Here is a 23,380-nt window from a genome sequence, read left to right as displayed (position 1 = left end):
CAAAATCTCTAGGATTTATTCTTATTCCAAGGGCTTTTCCAAACTTGAACATTGTTCATATGCTAATCCACTAGCATGACTACCTCTCTGGGGAGTTTTATTTCTGTCTTTCATAATTTGTCCTTGTAGTTAAGGGTTAACTTTCAACATTCTCTGAATGAAAATTGGACAAGAGTAACTTGTTCTAGATGTGTTGTCCTCAATGCTGTGATTCCTTCATTGCAGGGGGCTTGGGAGTCCATTTCAACTACAATTCTGTAATTTTGACAATGCCTATTTTCCTTCTGGAGCTATATTTCATAAGATTTACATTTTGTTTAAAATCATGCTTATGATTCATTTCCTTTAATTTGTGTCTGGGGAAGAATATGTTTTTTTATACACAGTAACATTGTTACTTGAGACAAAAGTCTTCTGATTCAAGCTTTAGCCTAGGTTTTTAGAGTAAAAAAATCGCCTTCTTGTATGGCAACAGATGTATTTAATCTTTTCACTTGAGATATTTATTTATACTCCATCTTTTTTCCTGACGGGCTTCAAGGTGGCTTGCAGATAAAAATAAGAACTGCTATAAATTTCTTTTAAAAATCGTTACAAAAAACCAATTATAGAATTAAAACTATATACAGTACATGTATAAAATATATTAAAACCACACAAATAATTACAAGAAAAACAGCATGCCTGTTGGAACAAGAAAGTCTTCACCTGCTGGCAGAGGGACAACAAGGAGGGCGTTCCAGAGTCTGAGAGCAGCCACCAAGAAGGCTCACTCCCATGTCCCCACCAAGTGCCTGTGAGGGTGGCCTCTCCCGAAAATCACAAAACCCGGGTAGGTTCATGTGAGAGAGTACAGTCTTTCACATAGCTTGGACCTAAGCTCTGTAGGGCTTTATAGGTTATAAATGGACTGGTAGCCAGTGGAGCTGTTTTAACAAGGGAGTTGTTTGCTCCCTATAACCAGCCCGAGTCAACAATCTGGCTGCAGCTCTTTTAACCAGTTTAAGTTTCTGAGCAGCTTTCGAAGGCAGCCCCACGTAGAGTGTTACAGTACGTAATCCAAACATAACCTAACTAAGGCGTGTATATCCCTTTATGGAATAGTTTGGTGTTTCTTACAGTGTTGTTGGCATCCATCTGTCTCACAGTGTGACTAATGTTTAACAGAAAACATTTACAGCCAAAAAATCTTTTCATGTCTAAGGCTGCAGTTGTATATACCCTTACCTTGGAGTAAGCCAAATCAAACTTAATGGGGCATACTCCTTAGTTAGACATGTTCAAGACTGCACTACAATTCTTCTAAATTTTCTAAGTTACCCTTTTCACCAGAAATCTGTCGTCCAATGCGGGAGCTCTTTTAAAATATAGAATGGCTGGTTTGCCAAGCAGGCTCTTTGTATGCTTTTAAAATGTGTAGTGCTTAGTAATCGATGTTAACTAGTTTTGCTATCTCGGTGTGACCAAAGGTGTGGCTGGTGTTTCCCAGTTTGCATTGTAACAAAAGCCTCTTCATAGGACTCTGAAGTCACATATTGTTCTGAGCCAACTTTATATATTAGCATACATGCAGGGACGAACAAAGGCTAACCAACACCCAGGGCGGGGCAAACCACCGGCTGCGCAAGCGTTGTGTCACTGTGTACGACGCATGTGTGGCATTGCTACGTAGGGCACATGTGCAGCGTCACTATGTACAGCGCATGCATGTGACACCACACATGCGTTGTACATAGCAGTTTGCCGCCGGCGGTTCCAGAACGCCGTACGGACAGTGGTGAGATCCTCTGCTCACGGCTGCAGTGGCGGCGGAGGGATCCCACTGCCGTCTGTACGGTGCTTGGGCGGCGCCGGCAGCAAACTGCTATATACAGCACATGTGCGGCATCAGCGCATGCGTTCGACACTGTGCATGCGTTGTACGTAGGAGTTTGCCACTGGCGCCGCTCAAATGCTGTATGGACGATGATGGGATCCTCTGCTTGCGGCTGCAACTGCGAACAGAGGGTCCTCCATATGTGGCTGCAGCGGCGCAATGGCTGCTCGCGCCACTGCACCCAGGGGTGGCGGGGCGAGCACCCCGCGGGGTGCCACCTTGTCACCCCCCCAGATATGGCACCCTGGGAGCACTGCCGCACCTTGTGACGCCACCGCATACATGAGGGCAGAATTATTTTTCAAGAAAAAGAGGTTCCTGAGCTCACCATGAACTTCTCCCTTTTTCTCTTATAATAATAAAACTGAGAGGTGCTGGAGCTGAGCTCCAATGAGCTCCAGCTGAAAAAAGCCCTGGTTGAGGGCAAGGTTGTTTTATTCCTTTAATCCCAGAATCTATGTGGGGATAGTGTAAACTAAGGAACTTTGAATTTCAGGGGATAGACATACCACTTTCGGTTCAGCATCGGAATTCTTTAGCAGCCATTCTATGTCTAGGCTTGTTTGCCCCAGGCGGTACAGTCGATGGTGACAGGGCAGAGTAATATTTGCTTCGGCCACTTTCTTAAATTCTATCTGAGCCCGTGACAGCCAAGTGGAACAGGATGCTGAAAGAGAAAGATCAAGTCAGATGCTTCCAGTAATCCTATATCAATAAATTGCTGCCTTGGCATTTCATGTCATGTTCCAGTGAGAGTTGTGTTCTGTGGGGCAAGCTGCTTTGAATTGATCAAGAAGACAAGATATGAATATTTAAAGCAATATTATTCCTATTAACAAATGCAACCAAAATGGAGAGGGAGAGAGTGACTTGCCAAGATGATGAGGCTACACTGAGGTGGAATCTGAATACATCCATCACTCTGTCAAGAGGATCATAGTGACTTTTACGTATCATCTTTGTGTTATCATGGGATGCTGGGGGTCTTGTTCTGTGTTGCAGATCAGTTGCTTGGTAGGCATGTCACAAGTGCAGCCTCACCAAAACAGAGTTTGGTTATGTCTTGCTTTACAAAATAAAAGTTAATTTGTATCTACAGTATTTCAGATGAGCTGGCTGGTAGATTATTGACTGGTTTACAGCTAATCTAGATACTGTTTACATACTTTTTTTTGAAAAAGTATGCAGATGCTGGCAAACACCAGTGGTAAAAACCAGTGTTGCCATGTGCACCAAACAGATGGTAAACATAGAATTCTTTTAACTGTTGGAGTTGATAAAAGGAATGTAGGAAACTGCCTTATATAGAGTCAGACCTTGGTTGGTTTATTTCTGCACTGTCTACACCAGGCATGTCCAAAGTTCGGCCCAGGGGCCTAATCCAGCCCTCTGGTTGATTTAATCTGGCCCCTGTGGCAATTTATTTACTGGGGCAAAACCTCCAGTAAAAGGTCAACAACTTCAGTCCTAAAAAACAGTCAACAGCTATGGTCAGCCCTCATGCATGTTCACTTCATCAAATCTGGCTCTCTGAAAAAAGTTTGGACACTCCTGGTCTACACCAACTAGCAGTGGTTTCAGGCAGGGGTGTTTCCCAGGTCTATCTGGAGAAGCCATGGATTGAAACGGGGACTTTTTGCATGCAAAGCAAGATGCTTTACCACCGAGCTGTGGCTCATAGTGTATAACAGTTGCTAAAATAGTGATAGGTTTGGTTGAGCCCAAAAGTACTATTTATAGTGAATGAGTGTATGAGTAGAGTATGATTTAAAGCAGCAATCAAAACACTTAACTCCCTTTTCTTGAATAGTGAGTTGATTTTCAGCTGTCTGAGTACTGTGAGTATTCATCACAACAGTACTGGTTGTAGCTTCCCTCAAACTATATATATATTAAAAAAACATAGGGCTTGAACTACTGGTTTTTAGATTTACACACTCTTGGCAGAAGCCCTGCCCAGAGCAAGGGATTTAATTTATGTGGGCTATGCGTAAAGAACCTGTAGCTGAATATAGGCAGGGCTAACCTGGCAGCAATTGTCTTGGTACTATTGGCAGCATTTCCACCCATATTGTGTTGTTGTGCATTGAGGGGCTGTGAAATGACATGGACGCCAATTCCCTCTCCTCAAACTCCATCCATTGAGCTATGCTACTTTGTGGTGGGATTAGGAACAAATTTTTATGACTTGTGATTGATAAAGCTTTTGCTTACAGTTTGTTAATAAGAAACATATTATTTTTAACTTAAAACTCTCCTAACAAAAGAAAACCAAGTACTGTACTGTAATCAATGGCAAAATTGTATACAGCTGACAATGCTATATTGATGCTTCCAGAGTTGGCCGCTAGAGGGACTCTGATACGCATGTGAAATTTAGGCTGAGAAAGTAATGTAGACAAAACAAATAGATATGGAGTGTCTTTTTTATCATGTGTGCTGTTTTTGAGATCATTTTTTTCAAATTTAAAAAAGGGAGAGTAGACACCCCAGTGACAGCTTGTTTAATTGTTGTTTTTTCAGTTGACCATCTTTAGAGCAGCCAGAAAAGAGAAGCAACAGAAAACCAATAATAAAATGTCATCCCAGTTCAATTTATATTATTTTACTGTGAAATGTTGGTGTGTTCATGATGAGTTACTTCATTTGTGCTTGCATTTCAAAAAGCTGTTTGGTTTTATCTAGTTTTTGGCTCTGCCTGGTGTTATAAGAAAAATACTTCTAATCCCCTTATGGGGTATCCAGAGCCTGTATAGAGTCCCTCAGGAGATTTCTATAGGTCGGAGAGAAAGCAGAGGCCAAGCAGAGTATATTGAAAGGAAAGCGGCTAGTAAGCCTGATCTTTATTAAAGGAAATAAACTGTTGCAACAGGGTCCCCACTCACCACACACAGGAGGGAGGAGAACCCCGAACAATGGTGCACAAGCCCCCATAAAGACTTTTGAAATTGCCCACCCTGTAGCCCAAGACCACCCACAAAGCATCATACATACATCACAGAAGGAGGCAGACTCCAGCAGAAATTTGAGAGTGTTGCTTCTCTCCTGTCTGCCATGATACCCGATAATGCCTTACTTGATTGCATTTTCTGGGTTGCCTGGCCATTCCTTTGAGATGGTAAATACTCTAGTAACGGAATCTCTTACGCATATTAATTGTTTGCTCAGCTTAACAGATACTTGCCAGACTGTACTTGAAAAGGGAGGTGTAAGCCCCTACAGTCCAAAGACAATTGCAAAGCTTTTCCCATTTCCTTCCTCCTTGCAGAGAAATATTTAAGGACAATTTGGGAGAGTCAAAATGGCTTCAGGGTTGTTCTCCTGTACGATTTTAGACGCGAGGTTTATATACTTATGTATGTGTTTGCCTTGGACATTTATGAACATTTATTCTATATTTGAGACCTAAGAATTCTTATAACACTAGTTTGAGGAAACAGGAACAATGAGAGTGACACACACACACACACATTCTTGCATTCACCTTTTCAGGATAAATCCTAGCCTCCCAGGTATGCAGAAAATTTCTGCTGAATTCACTGTTGGCAAAGTAGCAACAAAGACCTTAGTCGTGTATAGACAATTTATTTTAATAAAAAAACGGGGGGGGGGGATGACCCTTAGATAACTATAGCCAATGATAGGGTGATAAGATTACAATCAAAATGTTCAGGCCTTTCATGTTACCTTTTTTTCTCATGACTGAAGCGTGTCAGAATGCACATTAGGATTACTTATTTGAAAATTAATTACCATGACTTAACACGGGAGTCCCTTAAGTGAGAATCTAATATTCTGGGAGGAGAAAGAAGACTGTTGTTTTGAACAATCACAATCTTAGCAGATTTTTCTATTCCCACCCCGAACATACTTGTACATTTTGCAAACTATGCTGGGTATATAGAAAATTGAAATGCAATCCCTTGAAAACGCACATAACTACACAGAATTTGTTCGTTGGCAGGCATCCTTTGTTTGTTTTTTCAAAAATACTGTGAGAAGTTTCACTGAATCGGTGAAATTGTGTGGAAACAGCGTGCATATTGATGTATATGCTCCCCCTCTCCCCAGTTATAGCGAACACTTCTGGTAGTTAAACAGCCCAGGAACCAGGTCCATATTCCCCACTGAGCTGGACCTTGTCATCGCATTCTGAAATCAAAGCATATGGCAGTGAATCTGCTCAGATTTGGCTTCATGAATGGCATTGAGGTGGAGAAAATTAAAATGAATGGTATGGATAAAATACACATTTTTAATAGTACTTTGTGTTTCTAAGAGTTGTACCACAAGAGGGCAGAATTCAGGCCACGGGCGTTTGAGCTTGTTATCTCTCTTCCTCTCTCTCTCTCCCCCCCCCCTTTCTTGATCACACGTGATAATTCATAATCTAATGTACATGTGTTCTTAGAATTCAACCAGGTCAGTGTGTGTATGCACACACCACACGTGCAAATGTATGTGAGTTTCTATTTGTAAGCTACATTTATAATTTAGTAAACCTAAAATCTGGGGAAGAAATAGCATGTATTTTTGTATTTAGTGTCAGTAGGTCTGAAGAAAGTGCTCCCTAACTTAAGACCTGAAAATCTAATTGCAAGGAATTTTCAGATTTCTCAAAATAGTTTGGGGGAGCCTAACCATCAAACTGTTTCTATTCTCTAGCTTAGGCTGTATTTAAAGACTTTGATTAATTGAGCCTACAGTTTATGCTTGAAAGGGTTAACTAAGAAGGCACAGAGGTAGGAGATAAAATGGATTGTGATACACACTGCAAGCTTCTTCACTATGCAAACTGGATTCACCTTTGAACCCTAAGCATCTTGAAAATCCTTTTTATCTACAAGGAGTTTGATTCCATAAAATCCTATGTGAAACAACTGGCCTTTTAAAGAGGCAGGGCTTTCATGTATGCAGTTGGTACTGTATGGTGTTCACATCTGTCCTACCTTGCATCCACTGAAAAACTCAGTCTTAAGGAATTTTGTAATGGAGTGTTCATCACACATAAGAAATACATGCGTATCCTTCAGCTTGTGTCATGAGGAACTTCAAAAATACATCTAAAGCTGGAAATGTAAAAAAAAATAAATTGACTCTAGTGAAGGATGGTGGTGGAGAAAGATGCAGTTTAGAAGCTGGTTTTTGACTTTTTCTCTTTTTTTACAACAATAGTTATTAATTTGTTAAAGATGGATAAAGAGAGACATTGACAGGCTGCCGTACAGCCATAGAAGAAACTGCTGTTTGATTCCCAGTTAGCAAAACATTGCATACGCTCAGGAAATGCTTTTCCTTGAAATGCTTCTCCTTTTGGGTCTTGCTTCTGCATTGGTCCTGATGCTATCAACTATATTTTTATTAGATCAAGTGGTATCTTAACCACTCTCCTGCTGCTTCCTTGTGACGAATTTTCACTGCCATGTTATGATGCCTACAAACACCATGGGCTGTGACAAGAATAAAATACTGTGTAGATTACCGGTAACCTGGAGAATTTTTTTTTTAAAGAGTTCTGTGAATCTAATTCTATACTAACAAAAAATGATACATTAAAAACTGGCTTGTAGCCAAATAGGTTCTACTCAGGGTAGACCCATTGAAGTTAATGAACCTAAGTTAATCATGCAGATTAATTTTAATGGGGCTACTAAGTATAACTAACGTTGGCTGCAATTCTGTTTTCAGGCTTCCTTTTCTTCACTTAAACTTTAATTTTGCTATCCTTAATAACTTCAAATCTTGAGCCAATGTGCAAGTGGTGCCTTTTTGCAGATTTTTTCTTGCAGAGGAGGGGAAAGTTGGAAACGAGTTGGAACATTCTGTGGGATAATCACTCAGTTATGCCCAGACGATGTACATACTGGGACATCTGCTCTTTGTATTCTTTGGCTAGCAATGGAAGAGAGGCTATAGGTCACCTTCTCCCGAGAGCGTGAGCGCTCAGAATAAGTGAGACCCGGCCCCACATGCATTATGCTTGCAGCCTGCTTTCCTAGTCTGATCTGTGGTTTCAGGAATTTGGTAGAGAGTCAGAAGTGTCTGGTTAAAAAAAATATTTTATTGCAGTCAGCTCCCAGAGGGAGCAGCTAGCTAGGCTCAAAACAAAGAGGACAGAGAGGCCCGTCAATATAAAACATGGTGCTCAGAGGCCCTGCCTAATTTGTATCACATGCGCTTGAAGTTTCAAGTGACACAAAGATAAAATGAAAGTAAATTTCTTTCCTCTTTTAAGCATTGTGAGGCATTTGAGGTCTAAAGCTAAAGAAATTAGTAAGGATCAAATCAAATTGTAGATTTAAAGATTAAATACCTCCCGCCCACACACATACCAATCAGAAGCAGTTATAAGGTGGAAATATGATGGGTACTGTGCAGATATATATACCTGTTGAATCATGGGTGGTCAGCAGCTGTGTAGGTGGGGAAGTGACCATTATTTTCTTGGCTCCTTCACAAAAGTTGCTGTACTAGGACAGAATGTACAATGAAATTTTGAGAGAGTATTAAAGTGGAATTGCTGATGGAAAAGTGGGCCGGAGATTGCTGCTTTTCTGTTGTTGGCAGAATGCCATAAATAAAAGGATATTACCTTTAAATGTGGCCGAACAGCCATCATAATCAAGCTTCTTAGGGTAGAAGCTGAAGAAAGCATTATGTGTCGGACCAGCCTACTTGAGAAATCACACTGAAAATTGGAAAGAGTTTTGGAATGACAGCTGTTTTTTCTTCATACTTTATGTCAGTATGGCTAGTAAAATATGAGAAATCTAATAACATGGCAATCAACAGCTGATAATGTCTGCTTTGAGCAATGTCTTCCAATTTTAACTGTTTACAAAATATTTATCTTATGAGCATTGCAAAGTTTTGTTGCCTGTTGCCTGACAGGCTAGGTGCCCTCTCAACAGACGAAACAGTTTTTTCCTGATTATTGTAACATACCAAACAGCAGGTAAATTATAGCCTCTGATGTTCAGACCGTCACAGAGAACTTGACAGTACTGTACAAGAAAATTGTCTGCAGTTATTACATCTGCAGCTGGAGACAGGAATACCTGAGGCATTTATCCAATTTGTTTCAGTTGCAGGTACAAACTCCTAGGGAAGGGAAGAGAGATGGAGGGCAGATGGGTGCATGTACTTGCTTGTCAGGTTAAGATGATAGTTAACAGAAAGCCCAATATATCTGGGTTGCTAAACCTTGCCCTGGATCTGAATATTGCACATATCAAACCTAATAATGGTGGTTGAAGGGAGACCATGATGAATGGCTAGATGGGAAAGAATATTAATAGGCTGAGGGGTAAACCCTACAAGAATCTGGAGTAGAGTCCCTAAGACGTTTAGATGGCGTCTTGTAGGCCTCCTTCCTGCCAACAAAGGTCCGTATAGTAAAAGCTATGGTTTTCCCAGTATGGAAGTGAGAGCTGGACCATAAAGAAGGCTGACTGCCAAAGAATTGATGCTTTTGAATTATGGTGCTGGAGGAGACTCTTGAGAGTCCCATGGACTGCAAGAAGAACAAACCTATCCATTCCTAAGGAAATCAGCCCTGAGTGCACACTGGAAGGACAGATCGTGAAGCTGAGGCTCCAATACTTTGGCCACCTCATGAGAAGAGAAGACTTCCTGGAAAAGACCCTGGTGTTGGGAAAGATGGAGGGCACAAGGAGAAGGGGACGACAGAGGACGAGATGGTTGGATAGTGTTCTCGAAGCTACCAGCATGAGTTTGACCAAACTGCGGGAGGCAGTGGAAGACAAAAGTGCCTGGCGTGCTCTGGTCCATGGGGGTCACAAAGAGTTGGACATGACTAAATGACTAAACAACAACAACAAATGCCTCCTTCCAGCCAAGCTGGTGACAGATGTATTGCTCTGCTTTCCTTTGAACCCATCAGTGAGGGGCTTGCCATCCGGGCAGCCGAGGACCTTCATACACACTGCCCAGGATTGTGCCATGGAGAGATCACTTTGGTGCTACTAACACAATCAAAAACAATGCAGTAGGCAGCAGATATGAGTTACTGGTCTGTGCAGTAACAGCAGGCATTGATTCTCCAGGGTTTGACGTCACTCCCAGAAGCGCACTCCATTGTCTTTTGAGACAGATGGATGCCAACAGCAGTATACGTGTACAGTGTATTCTCCATCATCATCATGATCTGGGATTGTGACTGATCTTAACAGTGATTTTGTCTGCTAAGGAAGTTGTTTTATAAAAGATCAAATTAGCCCTTAGTCCAATCAACTGCTGGTTCAAGTCCCTAAGCCAGAAAATTAAACTTTTACCTATTCTATGACAAATACATAACTCTCCCACAAGGATGCCCTGAGCCACCTATCTTATAATTGTTGGACTATGTAAACATGATTAGATTTAATTATGATTTGTCCTTCTGTAGGCCATCATAAGATTGTCACCCTTCTGCACTACAGAAGGCAAAGATCTACGAATGAGAAAAAGCCTCATCATGTATGCAGAAGTTTTCTTACTTATTGCTATTTAATACTTTCAGACATGTTTACCTCATGGCAAGGTACTTGTCCAACAACCTGTTCGGTTCCGGTAACATTATACACTCGCTTGTGCCAGCTGTTCGGGTGTCCTCTAGCTATAATAGTACTAGTATGATATCTGAACACCAAACATTTCTTGTATAGCAGTAGAAAAGTGAAGAGGGGGGAATAGGTGTTCAGAAGCACATGTCGCTAAAAGTTGACCACACAGCAAAAGGCAACATGAGGCAAGATGTGGATATTTCCAAGACCAATGTCTGTGCAGGATAACACTAGCAAAAAGTGTGATGCAGAAGGCAGCAGATGCTGTTGCCCCTCAGAGACAAAACAGTATGTAAAGTTTGTGCATAGAGGCAAGCGAAGATACACGTGCCGTTCTGTTGCTGAGTGTTGGCATTTATCCCTTCTATTCAGCTGTGTTTTGAGAAATCTGTTGTTCATACACCGATGGGGCATGTAAGATCAAAAGGTTACATTTATTCCAAGACAGCTACCCAGTTCTTGACATAGAACTTAGCACCATTATGTTGACCTGACTATAAGTGGCCAATTCAAGAGAAAATACATTAGGACTGTAATGGCCAGTAAGTCATCAAGCAGATTGTTGCCACCTGAGACCCAAACAATCTCTGAAGGAGAGATGAAGGGGCCAGCTGTAAATCTCTTCCCCTGAAGATCCCTTCCCCTATGAAAGGCTGCTGAAGTTCCTTGACAGTGCAGTAAGACCAGCATCAGCAGCTGGAACTTTATTGGCTGTTACGGTAACTTCCTTTTTGCTCTTAGGTCTTTTAAGTCTAGAGTATTTCTTTCGTAATATTGAATCTATTCTGTGTTTTGTTGAATTGTTGATTTTGTCCTATTTGAATTTATTTATATCTTTTGCAAACTGGCTCCTGCCCACCCCACCCCCCTTTTTGGTATTTTGATAATAAATAGGTGTTTGTTGTGAACTGCTTTGGGCACAGCTCACTGTGGACAGGAAGCATATAAATAAATTAAATCAACACTGGAGTTGCACATTGTGATCACTTGTATCTGAAGCAGCTCCTGAATGTTGGCTGAATTTAGCAGTGTGGATGGATCTGTTAATTTTTGGTGGGATTGAAGGTTTGCCTGACTCCTCCATGGATCCTGCTTCGTACTAAAGACGGGCCCGTGTGATTTGAACTCTTACTGCTGGCACTGGGTCTGGTTTAGTTCTGTTTAAAATCCAGGTCCAGCTGGTAGTTTGCATGACATTTGCAGTGATCTTCTTTGAAAGGGGAAGATCTGAATTTTTTTTAAGCCATCAGAATTAATTACTAGACGAGTCATATTTATATCGAAACATTTGACAATAAAATGATAATGCTAGATATAAACCTTGCCAAATTCTAACAGAGTGATTTTGCATTTGGGAAAAAGCTTTATTTTGAAACACATGCACGTTGGATCTTAAGAAGTAACCTTGGTGTACCTTCCATCACAATCAATGAAAGTCACTTTTCAGGTACAAGCTTCATTCCCTGTTAGCCATTTTCAAGTTACAGTAGTGAAGTGCTCAATACTTGCTCATAACAAGATATGACAGTTCACATACCCACTACAAGTATTGCTAATATGAGACAAAAATGAATGCCTAATGTTCTGTGTCACTTTTCATATTCCCACCTATTCCAAAACATGCATGGATGACCACAGATTTCCTCTGGGCAAAAATATGAATGACAACAACAGCCACTCCCCCACGTTCCTTATACTGTAGACTAGAGAATGTGAGTCTGTATCATTAAGATATTTTTGTGTGGTACAGTTTCAGTAACCGTGGATTTATATATTGATTACTTTCATCCTTGTGGTGTGCATATCTATGAATGCAGTTCCTCATGCAAAAGTCACCTAGCGTAAAAAGTATTGTGGGATTCTCAGTACCTTCAGACAGGTCATTCCAAAGTTCTTTCTAGCCTATCCAAACCAGAAAGAGAAGTATATTTCAGGTTCTCCAAGTTGAATATGTTTGTTACTGAAGGGCGACTGGGCTGGGGGTGGTGTTTTTTTTAAGTGCCTCTAGTACATTTTTTTTTCCACCACAGGTATTCTGTGTCAGTGGTTCCACTAAACTGATATCTTTGAAGCAGTGGTAAGTCAGGTGTTCAGGAGCTAGGCCATGGTGAGTCTACTTAACCATCTAATCTACATATCTACAGAAGTCATTTTGCTGGGATCAGAGGGTACTCCTCTGTATACACAGAAAATAAGTAATATCACGTATCCTATGCTGAGGCTCTCCTCAGGCATATATAGTAACATAGTTTTTATAGGTTTTGTCCCCAATCACTATTTTTTCTCATTCTATTTGTGTGTCTACACACACACACACACACACACACACACATACATACAGATCATCTGATGTTTGCTCCTCTAGCTAAGGCCAAAGAGCCTAGGGATGTTGTCTGAGGAAAGCCCTGAACAAGAATAAACTTGTACTGTGTCCCAACAAGCATTCCTGTGACCTTTGCAGCTTCCACTGGGCACTTGTCCCAGTTTCAGAGTGAAGATGCCCTAGGTCTGGCTGAAGCTGCAAAGACCTTTTGCACAAGCAACCATCTTGCTATCAGTGACCTGAACAGAAAGATGCTTCAGCTGAGAGCTATGAGATGTCATTGAGCTTGGGTGAGTGAGTGAGCATAATGTTTCTAACATGCTGAACCAGAACAAATGTTGCTTCACGTGGGCTGCTGCAGAGCATATCTACTAATTAGATGTGAAAAGGCCAGCCATGTTACCAAGGAGCACATTCTATGAAGGTCAGAGGAAGTATATGTACCTTAGCCTAGGAAAAAGGGGTAGAGGGGTCGTTTTCCTTTGTGCCTAGGGAGCCCACTATTGCAAGAAGTACTTTTGAGTTACAACACCTCTTAGTTGCGGATGGATTGTGGATCAGGTTTTCAGGATCCACCCCCCTCCAGCTGATATGCACACAAATAACACCAGCAGAATGTTTTTAGAAGTTCCATTGAATACAGTGTCCGTTAGATTGGCCCTCTTTCATTTGTACTTGATAAAGATTCTTGGAGGCCTCAAAACGAACTTCATAGTTAGCTAAAAAACTTCTTTTAGAAATTACTTATTGTAACTGTTAAGAGTGGATTTCTGTTTAATTTTGAAATGCTGATATTTAATATTACTGTATTCTATGTTATTTTAATGAATGTTTTATTTGCATATTGCATATTGTATTATTCATATTGTCTTATTTCTAAGACGTTAGCCACTCTGAGCCTAGCTTTGGCCGAGGAGGGCAGGATACAAATAATTTTATTATTATTATTATTATTATTATTATTATTATTATTAAATGGGGAGTAAAGGAAATGCTCCGTTTTGAAATCATCTTAAAGTTTAATTTGATAAACCGGCAAAATGGCGAAACACTGACATTAATGAGCATTTTTGCAAAGGTATCATTTGCATACATTATGTGATTGGGGGGAGAGAAATGAGTAGTTTTGAAACAACGCCTGTCTTATTCATTTTAACTTCAGCGCAAACATTTAAATCAACTCATTTTGTCTCATTGGTGACTCTTCTTTTCATAGCACATAGAACAGTGACTCTCAGCCTCAGGGAACAACAGTTCTCTACAGTGAGGGGGGACAACAAAGCACAGCAGCCAGAGGTTGCACAAAGGTAGCTCTCAAAATTGGTGAAAACAGCCTAACTTTACTAATGCTTATGATTTTTTTTCCCTGTGACATTCCCCCCACCTCCCCAAGATGTGCTCTCTTGGTAAGTGGTGATTGTTTTGATAAATCATACAGTGATCTGTCCTGTTTGGATTAACGCAAAAGCAAATACACATGTGAAATTGAGAGCAGTATTTGATGGTATTAGAAAAATAAATACAATTTTTTGCATCTGAGAAAACAAAGCTTATTTGAGATCTTGTTCTATTTGTACCACCTGTGTTCCTAGCTAATGTAGGATAGAATGGGACAGAGAAACCTAATCATTTGTAGGCTTAGAGATGAGTTTAAGCCAAATGCATAGTAATTCTCAGGTACCTTAATGCTAGTAGCAGATACAACAAGAGTATTTAGATTTAAGCTGATACCCATTCACTAGAGTCAGGAAGACAAGACAGAGTGCACTGATGGGCAAGAATCAAGTATCCAAGTCCAAAATTTTAAGTCAGGAGATCTGAGATGTGTCAGGATGCAGAAAAGATTCGGCAAGCAGGGTTAATGCTGAATAAGATTTTCAGAGTTAAGGCAGTTTGGGTCCTTATATTGACAGAATGAACCTTGGATATCTATTTTAGTACAGTGTTCCATTTCTTGGTGGAGCTTTACATATTCTGGCATAGCATATAGGAATGGGAGGTGGGCACAGTATGTCTGTAGTCTTGACTGATTATCTATAATTCCAAATACTTTTCTGTTCCTCACTTGAAGCGCCTGCTGAGCTCCAGAATTCACAGGTAGAAGGCTTGTTCACAGGTAGAAGGTTGTTTATCTTAAGCTTCATTTGTGAAATGCAAATTCAAAATTAATGTGTTTTCTCTTTGTTCATTAATTAGCCAACCGGGTTAGGGACACAGCATATAAGCCTGGTGACAGAGCCAACCCACAGTTTCATCTTGAAGATCCTAAGGCCAATCAGTTATCCCTTGGCAAAGTCAAAACAAAAAAAAAAATTTCCTTCCAGTAGCACCTTAAAGACCAACTAAGTTAGTTCTTGGTATGAGCTTTCGTGTGCATGCACACTTCTTCAGATACACTGAAACAGAAGTTGCCAGATCCTTCTATATAGTGAGAAGGTGGGGAGGGGTATTACTCAGAAGGGTGGTGGGAATGGGTGATTGGCAGATAGCTGTGATGAGCCTGTTGACGACTCTTAACGACTGCAATAGGTCTTACAGGAAAAAGCAAGGGGTGAGAAGGTGAAAAATGGCTTTGTCATGTATAATGAGATAAGAATCCAATGTCTTTGTTCAGACCAGGTCTCTCCATGGTTTTAAGTTTGGTAATGACCTTGGCAAAGGTTTGCTAAAACCACCTGACGTGCATTTTATACTTTTAAAAAAGAAACAATCTCACAGTTGGCACATTCCCGCTAAATATGAATTTATTTGGCAAAATTCGTGTTTGGAAGAAACATGAACCTTCTACCTTTTATTCTGCTATGGAATATATTTTACACCACTCATTCATTTTTAAGCCTTCTATGAATTATTACAACTATTATTTTATTATCCTGTAATTTTATTCTTCCTGCTTTTATGACTGCTTTTATTATTACTTTTAGCTTAATGTTTTGTTGCTTGTTTGAATAAAAAAAAATTAAAAGAAAAAGAAGCTTCTAGCTGCTATCAGTCTGAGATTCCAATGTGCTGTTTACAGCTGTTTGTGAAGCAGACATCACAGTTCTGCTGTGGATTAAGGAGTAGCACAACATTTAGCTTAAAGAGAGCACTCTGTGGATATAGAGTGCTTCCAGACTTCACATTTACTCCCATGATGTTGCCTGTTCCCTGGGAGTAAAAGTAATGCCCTCAAAGTACTGCAGCCATTCTGTCATCAATATTTTGGGTATGCTTCCTGTTACGGAAAGGGGGGGGGATGTCTTCTTCACCTTCTTCTTCGCTACAATATATCAATTTATTTCCAATTGTCAATGTCAAAAGGGACTAAAATTTATAAAATTCATAGAAAATCAACGTGCCAATTTGCTCAATTTCTCTAGGACTCCATCACACCTCCCCTGTCCTCCATAATCCCTCAAGCAAGGTGTCAAGGCCCTAATCCTGTCAAATCACTCTGCCAAGCCTTTCCTCCGGGCAATGCCAGGTGGCAGACTATGCATACATGGACCATTGTCTTCTCATCACCGGCACTCAGGATGTGCTTATCTGCGCATATCTCCAGCTCTGCATATTCCCCCCTCCCTCCTCCATATGTTAATCCGGTGTAACCCAACCTCTCCTTAATGTATTCATGATGTAATCTGTGTAACCCAACCTTTCCTTAATGTATTCATGATGTAACTGGGATGTGTTTTGCACTGTATTCTGGGACATGGGGGGAGTTTCAAAAGTTCATGTCACCCCTTTCTCGCTGTTCAATCTTGCCTTGAACCTGTTGCGCAATAAACTTGGATCTTCTGCAATTTGCTCCTGTCCGGCTGAGCTCATTTTCTTCCGCAGGGACCCACGGACTTAGTCCGATGAGCTGGGTGGCAGAGTAGCCCCGCACCCAGATTTTAGCCGTAACACCCAAAATTAGATTTTCAAGTTTCTCCACGTTATTTCTCATTCTCATATCTGACACTGAAAATGGATAATGTAGTGAACATCTGTAAATATATTTCCCCACAACTTCCAGTACCAGTCTTCAAAGCGACTGTGGGCTGTGAAGGTAGAAAGACCTGTTTAGATGGGTAGACATTATCAGATAGATGACAGTGAAGTGCAACTGAGAGCTATTGTAGGATTTTTAGTTTGATGAAAGGCAGTTTAGAATTCATATATATATGAGTAAGGGCAAACCCTCAGGAAGTCCATGGCTAACAACAGGGTTGTCTCATATGTTTGTCTTCTTAAATCTTTATACCTTCCTAGGTTTTGTTTCAGAATTACCCATTCTTCAAAGTAGGCGATCTTGACTTTGCAGACACAGATCTGCCCACGACCATTCCTGGATATTTAAGTATAGACTCCCTTGATCAGCTTCCCGTTAAATCAGCTTCACCCCGTCTTGACCTGGGCAAACTCCCTTGGTAAGCTGTTTCCTCAATAATGTCTGGTTTGAGTCACATGCCCCTGTGGACCTACTGTCCTGACAAGTCCATTGTGGCTTGTATTGGGTCATGGTATTGTATGAACTAGCCATATTTTTCTGGCTTTGTTTTTGTTTGGTTGTGCAAACAAATTATAGAGTTGAGTAAGGCTGCTTTCCAATGATGCCACTGCAAGGAGGAAATGAGGAAGTGTCATATGATGGAAGGAAAGGGGGATATTTAATATTTTTAGCTACTACTGTTTTCTTGTGGTATTGAAACTGCTTAGGTGATAGAACCAGCTCAGATGTAAGCCTGTAGGTGGCTTTGGATTTTTGTAAGATACTTTATTTCTCTCAGCCAAATCTTGGGATTTCATTCCCAATGATCCCTAAGAGGAATGCTTTGGGGGGAACGAGACTTTAAACATCTTTTTTAATTCGTTATAAATTTCCTCCCAAAATTCCCACATCTTTTTGCATGTCCATCAAACATGATATGGGAGCCCACTGCGCCCAGCCGTGCAAGGTGTGCTGCCCAGCTGTGGAAAGGAGTGGCACCTTTTGCTGCAACTTGCCTTCCTCTCTCTGCCTCCCGAGTAAGACCTGACCCAGAAGGCTGGGTGTGAGGGAGCAGACTTCACACACATGGCCCCGGCCATCCACTGTCCAGGGGGGGGGGCCAAGCCAGTGGGCTTGAACCCTACAACCTTGCCTTGTTTTTATGTTTCTTCCCACCTGAAGACCGGATTGTGTCCGCAAAGGGAATTGTGGCATTATCAATGAAACAGGAACAAAATCCCCTTGACATTTCTCATCAAAGTTCATTCTGAGAATTTAATCCAGCAATGTAACCTAAACTCTGCAGTTTTACAAAATACGTCCTCTACAGTATCTTGAAACAGGCTTATACAGAATACCCTCACGTTCGTAGTGCCCCATTACAGGGAGAGAATCAAAAGTAGGGGGAAAAAGTGTAACAGGCAAGAAGTAAGGGAAAGACTAAATGTCTGAATGTGCTGAAGCTTGAAGCCCGGAGTCTTAATAGATTCCACCTCAAGCATGTATCAAACATAATTAATGTTAATGTCATAGCCATCTTAATGTCAATTACTTTTTAATGTCATTGCCTTCTCTTTGCTGGTGACAGCAATGTTGTACTGCTGGGAATAAATTCCACTCACTAATTTAGAAGTTATAAAGAGATCTAGAGAAACACATAGCTGGCTTATGGTTCTTTGCTGTAGCTTCCAGATCTATGAGGAAGCTACGAGTTCAATTGCATTTCAAAGGGCATTGATTATTAGAGCCAAATGTAAAGCAGTCTCCTGCAGTCAAGGTTTTAGGATTTCTGTTTTCTGAAACATGGTTTTTTAGGTTGTACTAAATCTTTTGTGGTAGTCCTGCTGACTGCTGTTGAATTTCATTGGGACTTCTCCAGTACAAGGAAAATGTAGATGGCACGACAGGGATGGGAGAGGGAGGAGAAAAACGTGTCCATCACATTTGAATAGAAGCAATTTATTCTGCTGCTCTTGTGCTAGAGTTGTACAACAGGAATCATGCAACGTTCAAATAATTAAAAATAAAACTGATATTAAATAAAAAATGATTAAGTTTAAGGAGGAATTCATTGTAGTGCTAAGGTGATTGTTTCATCAGCGCAAACATTTCAGTTTGTCAAATGGAATAATCTCCTCTCTCCCCTCCCCCACCTCTTCTGGTGGTTTTCCTAACCCCCTGGCCAATTTAGAGGGTGGGAGGAGAGGATGGAAGCCCTTTGTGTGGGCTCCCTCTGGTGGGTCTGGTTGGCTGAATCTGATTTTGAAATAATATAGAAGTTCAAAATATTTGGCAGCTATGTGGGTCGTTTAAGAGTTGTGTTACTTATGATTAATCAGGTCAGCTCCTTTGATGCTCATTTACATTTTCCAGGTATAAAACATTGTGGTGTAAGTGCTGTGTAAATGTAATATATCTGTTAACAGAAGCCTGTCTTCCAGAGCTGCAGGTCAGTTTCACACTAAGCATGAAATTCTAGGTTCTTTCAGCTGTCTTTGCTCCACTTTCCAAACATGAATACTTTCTTAGCTGAAGTGATGCAAAGCACTGTAACTTTAACATGGACATGGAGAGGTCATGTGGCTAAGGTCATGTTGCACATAGGTAGGCTTCCAAGAGAGTGGGAAGGAGAAATGCATGGCCAGTAGTGAAGACTTGTGCAGTCATGCTTATAACCAGCACAGGGAGAAATGAAGAATCCTACATGACTTGGAAGTTAAGTGTATTCAACCTAGGTTAGTCAAGGTTTTTTGGACTAAATTGGCTTTTGTACATTTTGTACAGACTGTGACCCACACACTTAGACAATTTTGAACCCCAGCCAGTTGAAGAAGAAAAATATAAGGAGTTTGCAAAATCTCAAGCCCACAAGGCCCCTAAAAACAGAGCAGGGTCATCAAAATAAAGTCTTGACCTTCTGCTACATTTTTCCTCAACCACGAGAGCTAGAAATGTATTTTATGTTCTTTCAAAAGCAATGCACACAGTGATGCTGTGCCAGGTTTCAAATCTGAATTGGCTGCAGCTCTTTTTGTTGTTCTGCATACAGAATATCTTGTTCAGTGTCCAAAGCAGAATTATTTCTGCCTCTTAAAAAATAGGCATTGGGGATTTCTTTGTATCCAAATACATCCTCAAAGTAGTCCCATGCTAAGGTAATGCTGTGGGCATGATCAGGGGTGAAACTAGGCTTTATTTCACTCTGGTCAAAGATCCAGTTTGGCACCCCTTGTGTGCATTTCTGTACACACCAACACAGGCTGGCAGCCTCAACGGCGCCCCTCTGGAGGCTTAACCTGGGCACACACAAAAAGCACCTAGCCCACCCTCAACCCCCACCCCATAGCATAGCTGTCAACGTTTCCCTTTTTTAAAGGGAAATTCCCTTTTTCCGAATAGGATTCCTCGCAAGAAAAGGGAAAAGTTGACACCTATGCCCCATAGCAATGGCATGATCCAAGGAAAGTCAAGCAGTTAGTGCATGTGGATTTAAGCAGGAGAGTAGGAGAGTTATGCACATGATCAAATCGATAGGGCACAAAAATATTTAACTTTGGCTGGATCCTGTCACATACAAATAACATCCCATTTTCCTAGGAAGTACTTGAGGTGTTTGTCATTTAAGTGTACATAACTACAGCAGCTAACTGCCTTCTTTACATGCTGTGCTTGGTTGACCTTTGATGGCCTCCTCTGCTAGTGGCAGGGAATGTCCTGATCTTCACTCCTTTTGGATGGGGAGCAAGTTACATCATGGGCCATGCCTTAACTGTCACTGGCCATTAGGATCTGTGGCTCATTCAGGATTTTAAACAGTAAGAGGAGGAGCCCTCGCTACTTTATGAGCTGTCTGTAATTCTTCAAGCAAGCAGAATTTTGCCCCATGTGCCTTGCAGTCTTGGGCTGTTTCCCATCTTGCCTCTTCGTCATTGCAGGCCCAGACACATCAGGCCTCATTAAAAAACATTTACTATAAATGGTAATCAGGTGAAATAAGCACAACTGCCAAAAGAAATAAGGCATATCGTTCTGATAAGGCTTGTGTACATACATCTGACAGCTACCATAGCCCAGAGAAACCTCCCATTTCAAACAGCTCACATTCCTTCCCCCCAAGCTAAACTCCACACAGCCCTGTTGTTTAAACAAGCTGAAATGAAATCCATGCCAGAGTTTTAATGCGGGGACCTCCTTCCATAACCCCAGTGCTCCCCAGGCGCAAGGCTCCCTAGCAAAACGCCACACGCCAGCCTCCCTTGTTTACACATTTCTGCATTATGAGACAGCCAGGAGGAGGTCATAAAATCTACTCGACTCCAGGGAGAGTGATGAATTCAACCAATCAGGGCATAACCCAGAGATCACAAATCACATGAAGTCAGAACTTGGCCCGTGTGTTGTACCCATTCTGTCTACCTCACACACCGGCGTGCAACTTGTTTGAGGCTAAGAACAGCTTTAGAATCCTATAATGAACCCAAAGCATCCTCCAGCAAGTTTTATAGGTTTTTAGTTAGGGCTGAAATGAAGCAGGAGAGGAGGAATAACCGATGCATAAATATTTTTATACATACCACAGTATGAGCCCCACCCTTTAAACAATGTTCATACTTTTTTAGTGGAAGTTTATAACGTTTAGTAAGAGGGTGGTTGCTGAGACACTCTGAAGATGTTCTGAATCAAGAGGGGCCGACATTTCTTCACATGCAGCTACACATTAAAATGCATCCTAGGAAAGTAGTTCAATTGCAAAGGAACAACACCCACACTTGAATGTTACGGCATTTGATACAAAGCGGGGGGGGGGGTCAGTGTAATATTCTTGGGTTAGGCAAGTGGTTCTCAAAGGGCCTGGTGCGCCACACAGGTGTAGCCGGAGGGGATGACAAGTGTGGTGGGAAGATTCAAGGACAAATCAATATACTATTTTTGGAATGATTTGTGCTCTTATGTAGCCGCATGTTTTATAATTTCTGGATGTCCCATGATTGTATTAAAAAGTAGTTGTTTTCTATGTTATAATATAAATAAAGCACTGTTAAGTGTTGTTTCTTTTTGTTTTACAATGTATTTCTTGTCAATAGCATTTTTGGTGTGGCACGAGCAAATTTTTATTTTGGAAGCGTGGCCCAAATAAAGTTTGAGAAGAGTTTGATATCCCGCTTTATCACTACCCTAAGGAGTCTCAAAGCGGCTAACATTCTCCTTTCCCCTCCTCCCCCACAAGAAGGTGAGAACCACTGGGTTAGACTAAACGAATTTTGAGGTCCTCTCCAAGCTGTGATTTTAAAGCTGCAAGGAAGGGACTACAAAAAAAAGCTCAAACCAGATTCATTGTTAGGAAATCTGGCTAGACAATTTACTTAACTATCTGCTTTGTTATGTAAATGCAGTCCAAAGTGAAACTAAATAGCTGTAGACACTTCTGGAAGGTAAACTGAAGAAGGTGCATTCCCCCCCCCCCCCCCGCAAGTAGTAGGAAAAAAATAGCAAGGCCATACTGGACTTGGAACAATGCAAAAGGTGATTTCTCTTTCTCTGAGAAACTGCTGCTATGGTTTTGGGAAGCCCACCCTAAAACAGAACCTATCAGGGGAGGAGATCTCCTCCCATAAAATGTATTTATATGCCACTATATCATTTAAGGGATGCGGGTGGCGCTGTGGGTTAAACCACTGAGCCTTGGGTTTGCCGATTGGAAGGTCAGCGGATCGAATCCCCGCGACGGGGTGAGCTCCCATTGCTCGGTCCCAGCTCCTGCCAACCTAGCAGTTCGAAAGCACGTCAAAGTGCAAGTAGATAAATAGGTACTGCTCCGGCAGGAAGGTAAACGGCGTTTCCGTGCGCTGCTCTGGTTCGCTAGAAGCAGCTTAGTCATGCTGGCCATATGACCCGGAAGCTGTACGCCGGCTCCCTCGGCCAGTAAAGAGAGATGAGCGCCGCAACCCCAGAGTCAGTCACGACTGGATCTAATGGTCAGGGGTCCCTTTACCTTTACCTTTATATCAATTAAAAATCAACATGGTTTTGACAATATCTATCTATCATCTATATACCAGGGGTTCTCCAGTTGTTTTTGGACTACAACTCCCATCATCCCTAGCTAGCAGGACCAGTGGTGAGGGATGGTGAGAATTGTAGTCCAAAAACAGCTGGAGACCCAAGTTTGGGAAAAACTGATCAATACACACATGCATACATGTTACAAACAATGACCATCAACTAACCATTATCCCAAGATGTTATCTGAAGGTACCTGCTATTTAATCCATTAATTAGTTAAATTTTTAACAAGCTAAAAACAAAGTGATTTGCAGCTATTTATAATAAGAGGGTTTTATCCAACATTCCTTCAGTAAATTTTAGATCTGGCCTTTGGCCTTGCTATTACATCTTTTTCAGCAGGGCGTCAATGGAATAAGTTTAATTCTAGCCAAAGTGACTTGGATAACATTTCACCATAAGGAACACAGTGGGATTGTGATGTTATGTGGAAAGAGTCATAATTTTCTGGAATAAGGACTAGTTCACAATGTCTTAACTATTAATCTACATGTTTTACTTGCCATTTTTATATTTCTTTGCTGCACATGATATCTGCTTGCACTATGTGGATGGGAAGGTGGAAGTGAGGCAACAACCTTCAGCGTTCTGTTCAGATC

The 23,380-nt window shown here is 41.2% G+C and overlaps 1 protein-coding gene and 1 long non-coding RNA gene across 3 annotated transcripts in view; one reads left to right on the top strand and one right to left on the bottom strand.

Moving 5' to 3' along the window:
* CLMP (CXADR like cell adhesion molecule) overlaps positions 1 to 23,380 on the bottom strand; it is a 53,722-nt gene that overhangs the window by 11,071 nt on the left and 19,271 nt on the right. The window contains exon 2 of the mRNA XM_083588941.1: positions 2,386 to 2,543. Coding sequence (XP_083445067.1) covers positions 2,386 to 2,543 — 158 coding nt within the window. The remainder of the gene's footprint in view (positions 1 to 2,385; positions 2,544 to 23,380) is intronic.
* Positions 12,693 to 18,121, top strand: LOC310750739. 2 transcript variants are annotated; one of them, XR_014542211.1, is made up of 3 exons: positions 12,693 to 13,057; positions 13,747 to 13,841; positions 17,000 to 18,121. It is a non-coding gene; the product is annotated as an uncharacterized lncRNA (long non-coding RNA). The 2 variants fall into 2 exon arrangements; XR_014542212.1 differs by having other exon boundaries at positions 13,747 to 14,070; positions 17,052 to 18,121.

This window comes from Podarcis filfolensis (assembly GCF_964270895.1).
Source record: "Podarcis filfolensis genome assembly, chromosome: 15".
NCBI lineage: Eukaryota > Metazoa > Chordata > Lepidosauria > Squamata > Lacertidae > Podarcis > Podarcis filfolensis.
This window is presented reverse-complemented; position numbering and strand designations above follow the sequence as displayed.